Source organism: Triticum aestivum, chromosome 4D (genome assembly GCF_018294505.1).
Source record: "Triticum aestivum cultivar Chinese Spring chromosome 4D, IWGSC CS RefSeq v2.1, whole genome shotgun sequence".
NCBI lineage: Eukaryota > Viridiplantae > Streptophyta > Magnoliopsida > Poales > Poaceae > Triticum > Triticum aestivum.
The window spans coordinates 85954445-85969211 of record NC_057805.1 but is presented as its reverse complement, the minus strand read 5'-3'; the positions used below and the strand labels follow the sequence as shown (position 1 = coordinate 85969211).

Below are 14767 nucleotides of genomic sequence, written 5' to 3'. Positions count from 1 at the left end.
CTTTTTTTTAGTTTTTTTTAGGGTTCCTTTTTAGTGTTTTTTTAGGGTTCCTGGGCCCATCTATACAAGAAATTTAGGCCAGAGTATGAACGGACCTAAATTTCTTAGTGGGCTGGTCTCCAGGACGGCCCGCGAAAAAAGACTTGCCCATTCCAATCCAGCTCTTAAAATGGAGATTTCTCAAAAAAAAACTCTTAAAATGGAGAGGCAAAATTTACTCCAAGAAAAAGAATAATAGGTACCCTCAAAATCAAAAGAAAAAGAAAAAAGGAAAAAGGGAAACGCAACATTAATTAGCTTCCTACTAGTTTTAGTCTGTGATCATCTTGACCTTAATTAGCTTCCTAGTCAAGTCAAAAAAAAATATAGCTTCCTAGTTAGGGCCAATGTCATATATGCAACATTTTTTTCTGAGCAACATCGAATCGAATTGGAGCAAATGGCATGTCAAAATGGGTAGCTGAAACTCACTTCGTTCTTCAGTACTGGAGCCTACTGAATGTTCTATGTTATCTGCATTTAGTCTAGCATGTTTTGTTATTTCCTCCTTTCAGGTTTAGCTACAGTCATCGGCGATGCATTATCTTAGTTCTTGATAGGTTTTGTCCCGAAGGATGTTCTTCCCCTTGGAGTGTTGTTCCGGTTATACTGTATGTATGAGTCTGTATCGCCACTTTGTACGCATCTATGAATTAATACATGGCTTCAGTTTGCACCATCTTTGGCATGCATTCATCCACATTTTCATACACATCATTGAGATGTTAATTACTCCTTCCGATCCAAAACAAGTGTCGCAGGGTTGAACCTTAGTTCAAAACTGCGACACTTATTATGGATCGGAGGGAGTAACTTTTATGAAGATCCTTACCTGGAATGTGCTTGGGTTGTGGGATTTGGACAAGTGCTTGCTTGTTAGACAAACCACTGCTTCTTGTCATGCGGATATCCTCTGTTTTCAGGAGACAAAACTGTCATCAGTTTCAATGCTCAAAGTGAGAGAGTTTCTTCCTGATCGGCTACGTTCTTTCACCTTCATGCCGGGTGAAGGTACTACTGGGGCTATATTGCTTGCCTAGGATCAGTGAGTTGTGGACTGCCAAATTGTCAACAAGCATAAGTTTCACGTCACTGCTAAGTTCAGTTCTAGCACCGGCAACATGTCCTTCATGCTTACCACCGTCTATGCGCCTTGTGAGTTGTGATGAAATTGGCAGAGTGGATTTCTTCTCTATCTTGAATCACGTAGCTGCTACCATTTCTGGTCCATGGGTGTTGCTGGATGATTTCAACATGTACAGGTTTGATTATGGGAAATCCAAGGGGCGGCTTAACTGACATCTCGTGAAAGTATTTAATGATTGGATCGGAGCTAATGGTCTAGATGATATTGATATTGACAATCGGAAGTTTACTTGGTCCGATAAGAGATTGCGGCCAACTCTTGAGCGGCTTGATAGAATCCATGTTAATAATTACTGGAATCTAAGCTGCTCCCTCTGTCCACTTTTTATAAGACATTGGAGACAATTCAGACATCACCCAAAATAGTTCAATGTCAGCTGTCTGAAACGTCTTATAAAATTGAACGGAGGGAGTACTTGCAAACTTCAGGCTCCGTGGTTCCTATGGGCCCATGTGGTGAACCAACAGTGGTATGCGGCGATTGTTGAACAAAGAATGTGTGCTCTTTGCTGCTTGTGCTGCGTCGCCGTAGCAAGCCAGGAATGATCGCGCTTTCAAGTTTCAACAACAAAAGATGGTCGCCGGGGGTATCGTGCTCTAACGCTGCCGAGCCACTCAGAGTATATCGGAGTTTGTTGGTATTGCGGAGTTTGTTGAACGCATCAGTGAAGGTGACAACTATGGGCCTATCCGGTGTGTGCTTTTTGCTACTTGTGCTGTGTCGTTATGGCAGAGCCACGAATGATCGCACTTTCAACAATAAAAGATGGTCGCCGGGTGTATTGTGCTGTACCGCTGCTGGGCCACTCAGACTATGGAGTCAAATGGACAGAGCATCTCTTTTATCGTGGGTTCAGAGGCTTCGCACTTGATTCTTGTTGCTTAGAGCATCTTCAGCGGTTCGGCCCCCCCGGGACTTCAAATATGGCGCGCCGGCGATAATATCAGCGTGGGGGCGGTCGGTTTCCCAACTGCCGCCCCGCGACCCTCCTAGACCTCGTTTTTTGAAAAATAAGCTCGGCCAAACATGACGCATATTTGTTCAAACTAGACGATTTCATTGATATTTGTAAAAAAAACTTAAACACATAAATTTAAACTAAACTAAAAAACGCCTAGCACTACTGCGCCGCCGCGCCGCTGCCGAAAAGCCCGCCTTCTACATGCCGAGGAGCATGTAGAACCGGGTGTAGTCGTCGTCGTCGTCGCCGCCGTCCCTGCTGGACCCCTGACCAGCGTCGCCGATGCGCGGGGGGTTGGACGGCCCGGGCACCTCCTCGCCGTCGCTGTCGAGGATGACGACGCCGCCCTCCTCGCGTCCGCAGCACCGAGCGGCGATCTCCTCGAGGGCGCGGCGCTGGTGCTCTACCTGCTCGCGGACGTAGTCCGCCTTTGCCCATTTGAGGGCGGTCTCGTCGGCGGCGGCCATGTCCGCGTGCTCCTTCTTCACGGGGAGCAACCCCAGCTCGGTCTTCGGCCTGACGAGCCGGGAAGAAGAAGGAGAGGGGCGGCGCCGTCGTGGATGACGAGGGCGCTGTCGCGGGTGTGGCGCCCGAGCACCCTCTCCTGTGGCTCCGGCTTGACGGGGCGGAGCGCCGGCGAACCGGAGGAGAGGGAGTCAGAGCCCGACGACGAGGAGGTCGCCGTCTTCATCCGTCGCGGCGTCCAGGAGCTGTCGCGACGGCGCGAGAAGGTGAGGGGCGCCGGGTACTCCAGGCGCGGCGTGTTGTCGGCCTTGATGTGCTCGAGGACGGCTTCGAGGGTGAGGCCGGGGACGCCCCACCATCGGCGCCGCCCCTCGGAATTGTGGTGGCCGCGGGGCTCGACGCCGTTCGAGGAGGCGAGCTGGTCGGCGTGGTGGCGTCCGAAGTATGCCGTCCACAGCGTGTTGCTGTCGGCAGCGTACCTCGGCTGGTTGCGCACCTCCTCCGTCAGCGAGGACCAGATGCGCGCGATCTCGGCGCGCCGGGCAGCGCCGGTGGGCACTGGTGGCACCGGGACTCCGCCGGCGCTCAGCTTCCACGTGCCCGGCACCTGCATGTCCGGCGGTGCCGGGTAGTCGGCCTCGTAGAGGAGCCGTGCCTCGTCCTCGTGCAGGAGACGGCTGCCAAAGCCATTAGCCGTCGCGGCGTTGCCTGGGTAACGCTCGGCCATGCTCATCGGCGGGGAGAAAAGGAGAGGAGAGGCGAGCTCGGTCGAGAGGGGCGTCGGCGGCGAGGGAAGGAGCTTGGTAGAGAGTGTGTGCTCCCCGTCGAGGGAGGGCCTTTTTATATCCGGGCGTGGGCGATGGAAGGGCGGCCGGCGTTCTTTTTTTTATTGATTATCAGATGAGTAACAGAGATCAGGGGAAGTTACAAGCGAGAGAACGAGGGAGGGTGGCGGCGCAGCACCCCCATTTTCCCACGATCCCACAAGAGACACACAGCACCGGGGGTGGTCACCGCACCCGAACCAAACAGTGGGTGGAAGCTCTCTGTTTTCACCAAACTCATGTAACTGACCTCTGGTCACCCGGGCTACGGCTCGTTTTGAAAGCATAAGGTAGACTACTCTTTCAAAATGAAATAAAATAACCAAACAGAAATTCAGTACACATCTTCAAATGCACACGCAATCAAGCATGTTGAATGAATTAGTTTAAGTAAAAGGAATCGCTAGCTCTAAATCGCCTGATTTCCCCTTGAGATACACGTCGCGTCACTGATTCACGTGGCGGACAGGTTGATCGACTCGAGGGATTCTCAGTCAATGGAGACACAAAATGACCCATGTTTTCTGTGATACGAAGAGAACATACACGATGAATTTTTCAGAACATCAAAGGTCCAAACTCCAAGGACGACGGATATGCCTACAGATAGATAGTGCAGTTAACGGGCCATGTTTATTGTAAATTGATAATGGATTCAATCTGTGCGAAATTGTTTGAAAATAGTTTTTGTTCAGCAATTTTATACTACCTCGTCACTGTATAGACAAGGTAGCCCCATTATATAGGAAAAAATAGACACAAGGTGACCAGCAGGCATCATCTGAATTCCTTTCAACAACTGTACCAACAGTTGACAGTAAACAGAAGTGAACAGTAAATAGTTGATGCGGCTACCAACAGTGTTCAACCACAGGAATACACAATGCAGTTCATCGCATCATCACCTCCATATCCAGCGTCTAAGATTCGGTTACAACCAAAGGAGTGCGCCATTCCCTCCCTCTAGCTACTGAGTACTACTAGGAGACTCCATCTATCTCCCATTTCCCTCTTAGATTAGTAGTCCAGCTGATCAGGCATGCAAAAACTTTCACAAAATGGCATCCACCAGGTATGGCACTTCTCCTCCCCATGCCGGCTTAGCTGTTGCTGGGATTCAAGATGTCGCCGAGATTCAGATTCAAGCTGTTCCTCATGGTTCGCCTCCCTGTTGCGCTGGCATTACCCTTTCTCATCATCGCTGTGAACTCACTGTAATCGATTTGCCCGTCCTGAAAACAACACAGAGATTAATTGGCAAACAGACAAGTCAGGATTCGAACAAAACATATATGCATGGGACGGGACAGAGTAGAACCAAGTATGAAGAAACACTGACATTGTTCTGATCGACATCTTTGATCATATCCTCAAGGTGAACATCATCCAGACCAAATTTGCGGCATGCATGTGATAGCTCATCGATGGTGATGAATCCACTTCCATCCTTGTCAAAAAACGAGAATGCTGACACCAAGTTCTCCTCCCTCTCTAGTTTATTCATGTGCAATGTAGCTGCGATGAATTCACCATAATCAATCGTTCCGCTGTTGTCGATGTCCGCCTTAAACAAATAGATAGATACCATTATGAATCATAAAATCCAGAGATTCTGTTATACTCGTTTTCTGAATGAAGGAATCGTTTATTTAGCTTGTAACGAAGCACCTACCGCATCCATTAAAGCCTGGATTTCATGTTCGGTTAGCTCTGAGCCCACCCTTTTCAAGCCATCTTTCAGCTCATCAAATGTTATAGTTCCACTATTGTCGGCATCAATCATTTTGAACAGCTCCCTTAGACCTCCAATCTCTTCCTCAGATAGGCTTTCAGCAATAACCTGAAGAAAAAAATGATAATAGTAAGATGAATATCTGTGAATAAGCAGTTCAAGATGAGCATTGCAAGTTGCAAAATGCTTATCAAGTATCTGAGAAATTATGCAATCTTTATAATGCATCAACAGCCATAAACCCTCAAGACTCCAAATATATGTATTTAGTTCACAACCAAATAACAAACAGAAAAAAGATGGGGACCTAATAACAGCATTGATACACTAACTACTGTCGTATAACAATAATCTGCTATGATAATATGGATCTGAACAAGATCATTCTAGAAAGCTAGAAAACCATCTGGATAAAACAAAGTTGGCCAAGACTAGCAAACTAGAGAAAATTAGGCAGGCACGTCAAGATGCTCCACTATTTCCTTCCATAAATGTGTATGGTAACAGAAAAAAGCAACACTGATGGTAGCCAGAGATGCTTGGACTTCGATAGGCATGCATTGGTATATGATGCAAATATGGCAACACTATTGTTAACAATAATGGAACGAAGCATTAAATTTGAGGTAACTCAGCAATTAACCACATGGATACAACCTACATCTGGAGAATTAGCTAGTGCATTTACTAGCACATTCATGTAACATGTTTCTCTTGTTTAATAAAACTTTACTGTTAGGATCTCCCTACAGTTTCTGCTCAAAAAGAAGTTGTGCATTTACGAATGGACAATTGAAAATTCATACCCTCAATGCCATCTTCTTGAGCTTGTTCATTGCAGAAAAATGCTTCAGTCTTGACAAAACAGCAGAATCAATAGGCTTATCAGGCGCCACAGCATCATCAACAATCCATGGGTGACCTGACAGGCATCAAAGGCAATGACAGTATGAGAAGCAAGAAATCAAAATATATCCTGTCTAAAGCACCAAATCTACCGCTTCCATGAGTGATAAGGAGGAGGTGCACTTACAAAGAACCTCATGAGCAGAGAGTCGCTTTGTAGGATCCCTGCAAAGCATAGTACGGACTAGATCTTTAGCGCTGTCAGAGATACTAGGCCAGGGCTCAGACTCAAAATCAAGTTTGCCTCGAAGGATCTGTCTGAAGATTCCTGCTTCAGTTTCTGAAAAGAAAACATGCATGAAGGAACATGAGAATATGGAGGCCTACCAATTTGATGGTTTAACTGCAACTAGTTTACCTGCCCAGAAAGGGGGGACACCACATAGCAAAATGTACAGAATCACCCCAGCACTCCAGACATCAGCTTCTGGACCATAGCATTTCTGAAGCACCTCAGGTGCAACATAGTAGGGGCTCCCAACAACATCAGAGAATTTGTCACCTGAGGAAATGGAAGCAGATATTTCAACAAATCTAGTCTGGCTCGAACAGAAATTTTTAAGTAAAACATAAGACTCAAAATATACAACGTAGCATTTGAAGCGCCAGATGAAAATATCAAATCAAGACTGCACACTAGAATAACAACTAAATTGATGATATTTTTTCAGAAACAACTAGATTGCTGATATTGCTAGTAATGGGTACTACACATTTCACAACATGTAACTAGTCTAAACTTGCTTCAGAGATTCGAACCAGTGTTGTCTGGTTATATGAACACACTTGTCTTCCCACCCATATGAGGTTCCGAAATAGTAATCTTATGAACATTACAAAGTTACACGGTTCCTTTCGGTATCTTGCAACCATCATATCTAAAAGAAGACAAGTTTTGGCAAGTCTTCAAGGTTCCAACGAGATAAACCACACAATAACACAAGCACCGCCCTTGACATTCATTAATACTAGGAACTGTTTCTGACACTCCTTTTGTTGGCAACTACAACAACCCACTAATTATCATAATTTCCAACTGGAACTCCAACACTGTTCCAGTACCAGTTCTTCCCACTTTCAAAGCAATGTCACCTCATGGCAAGCATTCTTACTCTAGCAAAAGGAATAAAAGCACTATTGACATTTAAATCAACCTGATCAAATATGATATACCAACAAAGCTCGAACTGGTCAACAAAGTACTACATATGAAAGAACAAAGTACTAGACATGTAAATCAATAGAAGCATAGTACATACCGGGCTTGTAGAACATGGATAGCCCAAAATCGGTGGTCTTGAGTGGGGCGTCCTCGGCAGTGCTGGCAAACAGGAAGTTCTCCGGCTTGAGGTCCCGGTGCATGACGCCGAGCGAGTGGCATGCCTCTACGACCCCAACGATTGTCCTGATGAGCTGCGCTGCGGCACGCTCGGTGTAGTGCCCCTTGGCCACGATGCGGTCGAAGAGCTCCCCGCCGGCGCAGAGCTCCATGACAATGTGCACGAAGAGCGCGTCCTCGTAGGCGCCACGGATGCGGACGACGTTGGGGTGCTCCGAGAGGTGGTGCATGATCTGGATCTCGCGCCAGACGTCCTCGTAGTCCTCGCGGCACAGCAGCTTGCGCTTGGGGATGGACTTGCACGCGAACTCGCCGCCGTCCTCCTTGGCCACGCACAGGTAGGTGGTGCCGAACTGCCCCTGCCCCAGCTTCTTGCCGATGCGGTAGTGGTCCCGCACGTTGGCCGTCTTGTGCGGCAGCACGGACGCCGGCCGCCCGGACGGCGCCGGCGCGACGGCCACCGGCGGCAGCTTCGGCCTCGGATTCGCGCCGCCGCCGCCAGCGTTGCCGCTCGCGTCCGGCTGCATTGGCGAGTCCTCGGTGCGCACCCTGGATCAAGAACCGCACGGAGGACGCGAAACCTTGAATCAAGAAACGAGGAGGGGTCAGGAAACCGGCAACGCGGCGGCGGATGCAATCAAGAACCGGTCAAAAAGGGGGAGCTCGCTCACCTCCGATGGGGATTCCTGTGGATTGCGACGGAGCAACGCAGAAAGCTCGGGATCTCGGGGTGGGGCTCTGGGGATTCTTGGGCTTTCCAACCCTGTCGATGAGATTAGGAGGCGAGAAAAAGGAGCTTTATGGGAGGTTTATGGCCAAAGCGTGAAGCAAAAAATAAAGAGAAGGGCGAAGAAATCTTGCTCTCACTTTCTCAGGTGTCACATGGGGAAGATGCAACCTCGCCCAAGAATGAGAACGGAAGAAAGGGGGAAAAGATTGGCACAAACCTCTTTATCCTGCGTGGAGCTGCTACAAGTTGGAGGAGTCGGGTCGCACAAAAGGACAGGATCTTGGTGGCTCGCCCATTTTTTATACCAGTTCTCTGGGGTAGGGGGAGGGGAGGGGATGGGATGATGACGACGAGGAAGACGAGGACGATGGTAATCTCTTCTGGGGTTGGAAATGGTAAAAGGGGAGGATGGGTTGGTGAAGAGGGGGATATGCCGATTGGGGTAAGGAGAATGCCGGGCAGGATTGTTAGGTCAGGTCGTACCACGACCTCCACGGGGTTTTCAGGAAGGAGGGAGGAAGGAACCAGAACCTCTCCTCCATTATTTTACTCTTCAATAATTAATTATGTTTTTTTTCTCAGCAAAACATTCATTATCGGATATTCCCAACTAATGGGTCCTACATTTTATTTTTTATTTTAGGTGTGTCCTACATTTTATTTAAGGGCGGCTGCCTAGGTACAGCCCAAACAGGCCCGCGTGGTGTAAAAATGTCATGTTTAGTAGCCTGCATTCACTGCTTGCCTACATAACACGAACCTTAAAGCAAACCCAGCCACACACGTTGGGAATGGCTGAACCGGTTGTTTCCCCTCAAACAGGCTCGGGCGTTACAGGGAGGGGAACGCGGCGCCGAGCTCATGCGACCATGGAGATGGTGCGAGCTCGCACACGTATCATGAAAAGCGATGGGAGGAATTGGGGTCACCTCCCGCCGATTCGGTCGCCCTATATAGCCAGTCTCATCTCACCGCCCAAATTCCCGCCACCATTCCCACTTTCGAGTCATCCCTGCCACACGGTTCGACACTGACGAGCAGGTAAAAGGTGCTTCTTCTCCACCCGGTGGTACATGGCCGTGATGATTCGTGTCCGCCTCTTTACGGACATGTTCCGTATGATTTGTGTCCTCCTCTTCTCGGACATGTTCCTTGCCTCCTTCTGGCTGCGCCGATGGCTGTGAGTTCGATCAGTCCCTCCTCTCTACTCGTTCTATCTAGATCTGTGAGCATGTGATAGGATTAGATATGTGACCATGTGGTAGCAGTGTACACTTTTGATATGTGAGAATGTGATGTTGTGGTAGCTAGTGTTGATGGATTGGTGGCATGCTAGATGTTGTTTCCATGTTGTCAAAGATGATACTATGGTAGATATGGTACTACCCTGTGAATCAGAGTATGTGGGGTATGCTAGTTTGCAAGTATGTAGAGGTATGGTTGTGTGTTGAAACCCATGATATGCTATGAGATTGAAGAATAGTCATAGGATGGTGCGTTGAACTTGGTGGCCCGTGTGTACTATTCTTACTGTCCATGTTTAGTGCTCATTCGTACTATTCATGTTTAGTTCTCGTTCATATTCTCCATGTATAGTGTGTTCCACTCTTGCTGATGCTAACGCCTGTAGGACATGGGCACGCAATAGTTTAGTCAAGCCATTGTCCTGTTTGAGAGCCAGTTCTAGTCGTACTATGTCGAGGACTCCCAGCCTATCATCGAGGAGCAGATGCCTCCGGACTCAGATATCTTCGAGGGGTCTGTTGTGCCTCCATCATTTGTGCTGGTTGTGCCTAGTGTTGTTGCTACACAAAAGACACGCATCAACGTTCCAAAGGAAAGAAGGATGGGATGGGTGAAAGCACAAGTGCTCCCTGGGTGATTTTGGTAATTAATGTCAACATATCTCTTGCTGGACTAATATTTTCATCTAGTACATTTCAGATAGTTCAACAAAGGCGTGGCATGGACAAGGGGATGTGGAACCCCTTCAAGGTGCTAAGGACAAATATTGGCAAAAGCTCAAAACTCTTCATCTCTATTTTAGTGATCCAAGATCACATTGAGTCCATAGAAAAAACCAATACTGTTAAAAGGAGATGAGGTGTTGCTTAATGGTCTACTTGCTCAAAGTGCTTAGTGATATGCTCCAAAGCCCTCAACCACTTTCTCAATTCCAAATATGTCCAAAACCTAAAGTCAAAATCGGCCCCACCAATTTGATTCATTCATGAAACACACTCGCATATTAGCTACACCCAATGCTCAAGTACGATCATAGTGCCCCCTAGTTGGTGCTTTATAAGAGAAGATGGAGACTCAAATTAAAAATAAAAATTGCTTAAAGTAAAAGAAAGGTGAAAGGATCGATATAGTTGACTAGAGGGGGGGAATAGGCAACTAACAATTTTTTAACTTTTCTTTACCAATTTAAACTTTGCATCAAAGTAGGTTGTCTAGATACGCAACTAGGTGAGCAACCTATATGATGCAACAACAACAAGCACACAAGCAAGCTAAGGATACAACACAATATAAGCTTGCACAAGTAAAGGTTCGAGATAACCAAGAGTGGAGCCGGTGAAGACGAGGATGTGTTACCGAAGTTCCTTCCTTTTGAGGGGAAGTACGTCTCCGTTGGAGCGGTGTGGAGGCACAATGCTCCCCAAGAAGCCACTAGGGCCACCGTATTCTCCTCACGCCCTCACACAATGTGAGATGCCGTGATTCCACTATTGGTGCCCTTGAAGGCGGCGACCTTTACAAACAAGGTTGGGGCTCTCTCCACAACTGAATTGGAGGCTCCCAACGAAACCACGGAGCTTCACCACAATGGAATGTGGCTCCGAGGTGACCTCAACCGTCTAGGGTGCACAAAAACCCAAGAGTAACAAAATCCACACAAGAAAGTATGGGGGAAACAAATATCCTTTGGTGGAAGTGTAGATCTAGGTCTCCTCCTTCCCTAGCAAATCAACGAGTTTGAGTGGCTAGAGAGAGAGAGATCGGGCAAAGCTTGAGTGGCATTAATGGTGGAGTGAGAGAGGCAAGAGGTAGTTGTGGTAGGTGGAAGAACCACCCTTATATAGCAAACCCTAAAATCCAACCGTTACCGCGAAATCAGCACTGCAGCAGTACAACCGCTCCTTGTCCCGATACAACCGGGACTCACGGTTTACCTGCAGAACCCTACCAGGCGGTACAAACGGGCAAGCATGCGGTAGTACCGGTTGGTGTGAACAACCGGAACAACCGCCCAGCCACCGCTCAACCACCGCATTGAAACAGTAGGGTGTCACCCCTGAGTGCGGTAGTCGAGCGGTATAGGACCGGTGCAACCGCCTGGCCCTGGACACTTCGGGTGGCTAAGTCCCAAGCGGTAGAACCGCTTAGGGCACTGGTAGTACCAGTTTGCAGGGCACAACCGGACCAACCGGGCCACCACCGCCCAAGTACCGCATCAAAACAGAAACTGGGCTGGTTGTTGAGCGGTACTCGGCCGGTACAACCGCTAGAGACACTCGCAGTCAATTTTAAGCATTGTGGCGGTACAACCGCCCGGGAGCCACCTTCCGAGAGATCCTCAATTCAGGTATTAAACACAATATTTATTCTCGTTGCTTTGAACCCCTTTCGTGCCCTGTAACAGGCATCGAACGATTGCCTGCCCGCTCGAAACTTCCCATGATACCTCCTTACATTGCTCTCGATATTTTCTTAATTCAATTCGAGAGTTACTTTCCGCCACCTTCCTCGATGTTATCGACCAGATAGTCGACCTTGCAGAGGTCTGTTCTCCCGGAATGCCCACCCTTTATTCTTTCGTAAGTACGATGGAGTTCCCGAAGAAAGGATGCCGACTTCATCATGATGACCTGAAGCAGAGAAATGAAGACATCAATGTATTGGACCGGCCTCTTCGAGAAGAGCAAGCCAGAATGAGGAGACCCGCTAGATTCGTTACCAAACCTTTCCCCCTTTCACTACCTCTTAAATCTCGGGACGAGATTTCTTGTAGTGGAGGAGAATTGTGACGCCCGGATAATTATGCTACAGTAATCTCCCCCTAATGGTGGCCATGTCATCATGATTACTATGCACATTGCCACTAAATAAAAAGCAAAGTCAAATTCAAATTTAAATTTCAAGTCAAAATAATATTTCTTTAAACGGTAAAACAAAAATGTTCGTTGGGTTGAAAATAATCACTATATAATTTTCATGTAGAAACTAACATTATTTGAGTGGTTAAAATGCCCCTAAAGTATGTAAAACAGACCCAGCAACACCTATCCAACACATTTAAATTCAAACCAAAAATTAAATAATTGCGAATGCCCTCAATACTTTTTGTGCAACCCTAGAATATTACATACCATTTTTGTGCAAAGTTTCATAATAAAAAAATTCATTTGATAACTATTTAGAAAAACAATAGCTAGATTGGAAAACAGAAAAGGATAAAAAAGGGGAGAAATCCCCCCGTTAACTTAAGCCTAGTACTTTTACTGTACCAGGCCCAGCCCAACTAGCCGGCCTTTTCCCCTACCTCTCACAGGGGAGAGGCAGAGCCATGCGTGCCGGCCATCCATGGCTCCAGGGCCACATGCCGGCCATCGGCAACCCCCCTCGGCCTACTAAGGTGTCCCCCAGAAACCCTAGCTCGCCCTCGTTCATCCCCTCCTCGATCCCCATCGTCCCCCCTCTCCTCTAGCTCGATTTTGAGCTTGCAAACTCACGCGGTCACCGCTACCTCGCCGTCGTTGACGCGTCCACCGGCCTTTCCGGCGTACAGGAGCACATCCTGGAGGTTCGCAGCGCTCTACCACGTCCGTTCAGGGCACTGGAATGAGGCGGGGAGCTGCGTAGCCGACGCAGTCTTCGTCTTCTTCGTCCGGCCGTCGTCGTCTCGCCATCACCACCGCCTCTCCGGTCCACCCCGACCCTCTCCGAGCACGCCAATGGTCTACCTGTGAGCAACTCCTCCGGATCCCTCCTTCCCCTGCCTCGATTCGGTAGCCGTTTGCCGTCCCCGAGCACATTCGACCTCGCTCGTACGCGTACATACGTGCGTGCGTGAGCTGCTGCTGCTTAACTTGCTGGTGTGTACTGCTGCCAGTGCGCGCCCGCCCCTGGCCTCGCCTCCGCCTGCAGTTGCTCGCCGGCCATCGCAAAGCGCCGCCCCTGCTGCCGCCCGCTGCCTAGTGTAGCCCCTGTTGCTGCCTTCTGTTTCTGCCGTTGCTTAGCTGCTTAGCTTCTGCCGCTGCTGTTATTGTTAGTTGTTGCCGCTGCTGTGCGCTACTTGCTGCTGCTAATGGCCACGGCGACCTTGCGATGTGCGTGGGTGTGCACAGCCACTAGTGGCCGGCCGTGCAAATTAGATTAGAGACTAATTGGTAGTACTAGTTAGGTTAGTTATTACACAATGACATGTGGACCCCACCACATGCACTGTAGTGGTCAATCCAGTCAACGTTGACTGTTGACCTGATGACTCAGCACACCCAGGCTCCACTTGGCACACAATAGACTAGGAAACCCATGGGTACACTTAGTATATTCTATTTTAATTTCGAAATATAATTAAATCCAGAAATTTTAGAAAATCATATAAAATAATCCGTAATTCGGATGAAAATACTTTGTACATGAAAGTTGCTCAGAACGACGAGACGAATCCGAATACACAGTCCGTTGGTCAGCCACACATCCCTATCTTAGCGAACATGCAACTTTCCCCCTCCAGTCCGTCTGCCGAAAACGCGAAACACCGGGAATACTTTCCCGGATGTTTCCCCCCTTCACCGGTATCACCTATCCCTGCGTTAGGTCACCCCTAGCACAACGTATTGCCGCGTCTTGCTTTGTGTTACATTTGATTGCTCTGTTATTTATTGTGTTCCCCCTCCGTTACTTCTTTCCGGTAGGCTCCGAGACCGTTGCCGATACCCCTGTGATCGACTACATCGACGACGACCCCTTCTTCTTGCTAGAGCAACCAGGCAAGCCCCCCCTTGATCACCAGATATTGCCTATTCTTCTCTATACTGCTTGCATTAGAGTAGTGTAGCATGTTACTGCTTTCCGATTAATCATATTCTGATGCATAGCCTGTCTTTGCTACTACTGTTGTTACCTTCACCTGCAATCCTACATGCTTAGTATAGGATGCTAGTATTCCATCTGTGGCCCTACCTTCTTGTCCGTCTACTGTGCTATACTACTGGGCCGTGATCACTTCGGGAGGTGATCACGGGTATATACTATATACTTTATACATGATACATGTGGTGACTAAAGTCGGGTCGGCTCGAGGAGTACCCGCGAGTGATTCACGGATTGGGGGCTGAAAGGACCTTTGTCCCGACGGCCCTCTGGGTGGATCTTTGTGGCGGAGCGACAGGGCAGGTTGAGACCGCCTAGGTGAGAGGTGGGCCTGGCCCTGGTCGGTGTCCGCGGTTACATCAAATAACACGCTTAACGAGTTCTTGGTATTTGATCTGAGTCTGGCCATTTGGTCTATACGCACTAACCAACTACGCGGGAACAGTTATGGGCACTCGACGTCGTGGTATCAGCCGAAGCCTTCGTGACGTCAGCGACTGAGCGGCGCGCGCCGGATTG

General features: G+C 48.4%; 1 protein-coding gene across 1 annotated transcript; it reads right to left on the bottom strand.

The window, feature by feature from the left end:
• Positions 1 to 4200: 4200 nt before the first annotated feature.
• LOC780573 (calcium-dependent protein kinase 24) lies at positions 4201 to 8618 on the bottom strand. The gene is made up of 9 exons (XM_044518118.1): positions 8361 to 8618; positions 8085 to 8176; positions 7334 to 7994; positions 6433 to 6576; positions 6202 to 6354; positions 5975 to 6090; positions 5109 to 5276; positions 4776 to 5000; positions 4201 to 4668 (listed from the first exon to the last, which is right to left on the bottom strand). Exons 3-9 carry the CDS (start codon positions 7938 to 7940, stop codon positions 4537 to 4539), a joined length of 1545 nt encoding a protein of 514 aa, XP_044374053.1. The 5' UTR covers positions 7941 to 7994; positions 8085 to 8176; positions 8361 to 8618; the 3' UTR covers positions 4201 to 4536.
• Between the last annotated feature and the right edge of the window lie 6149 nt (positions 8619 to 14767).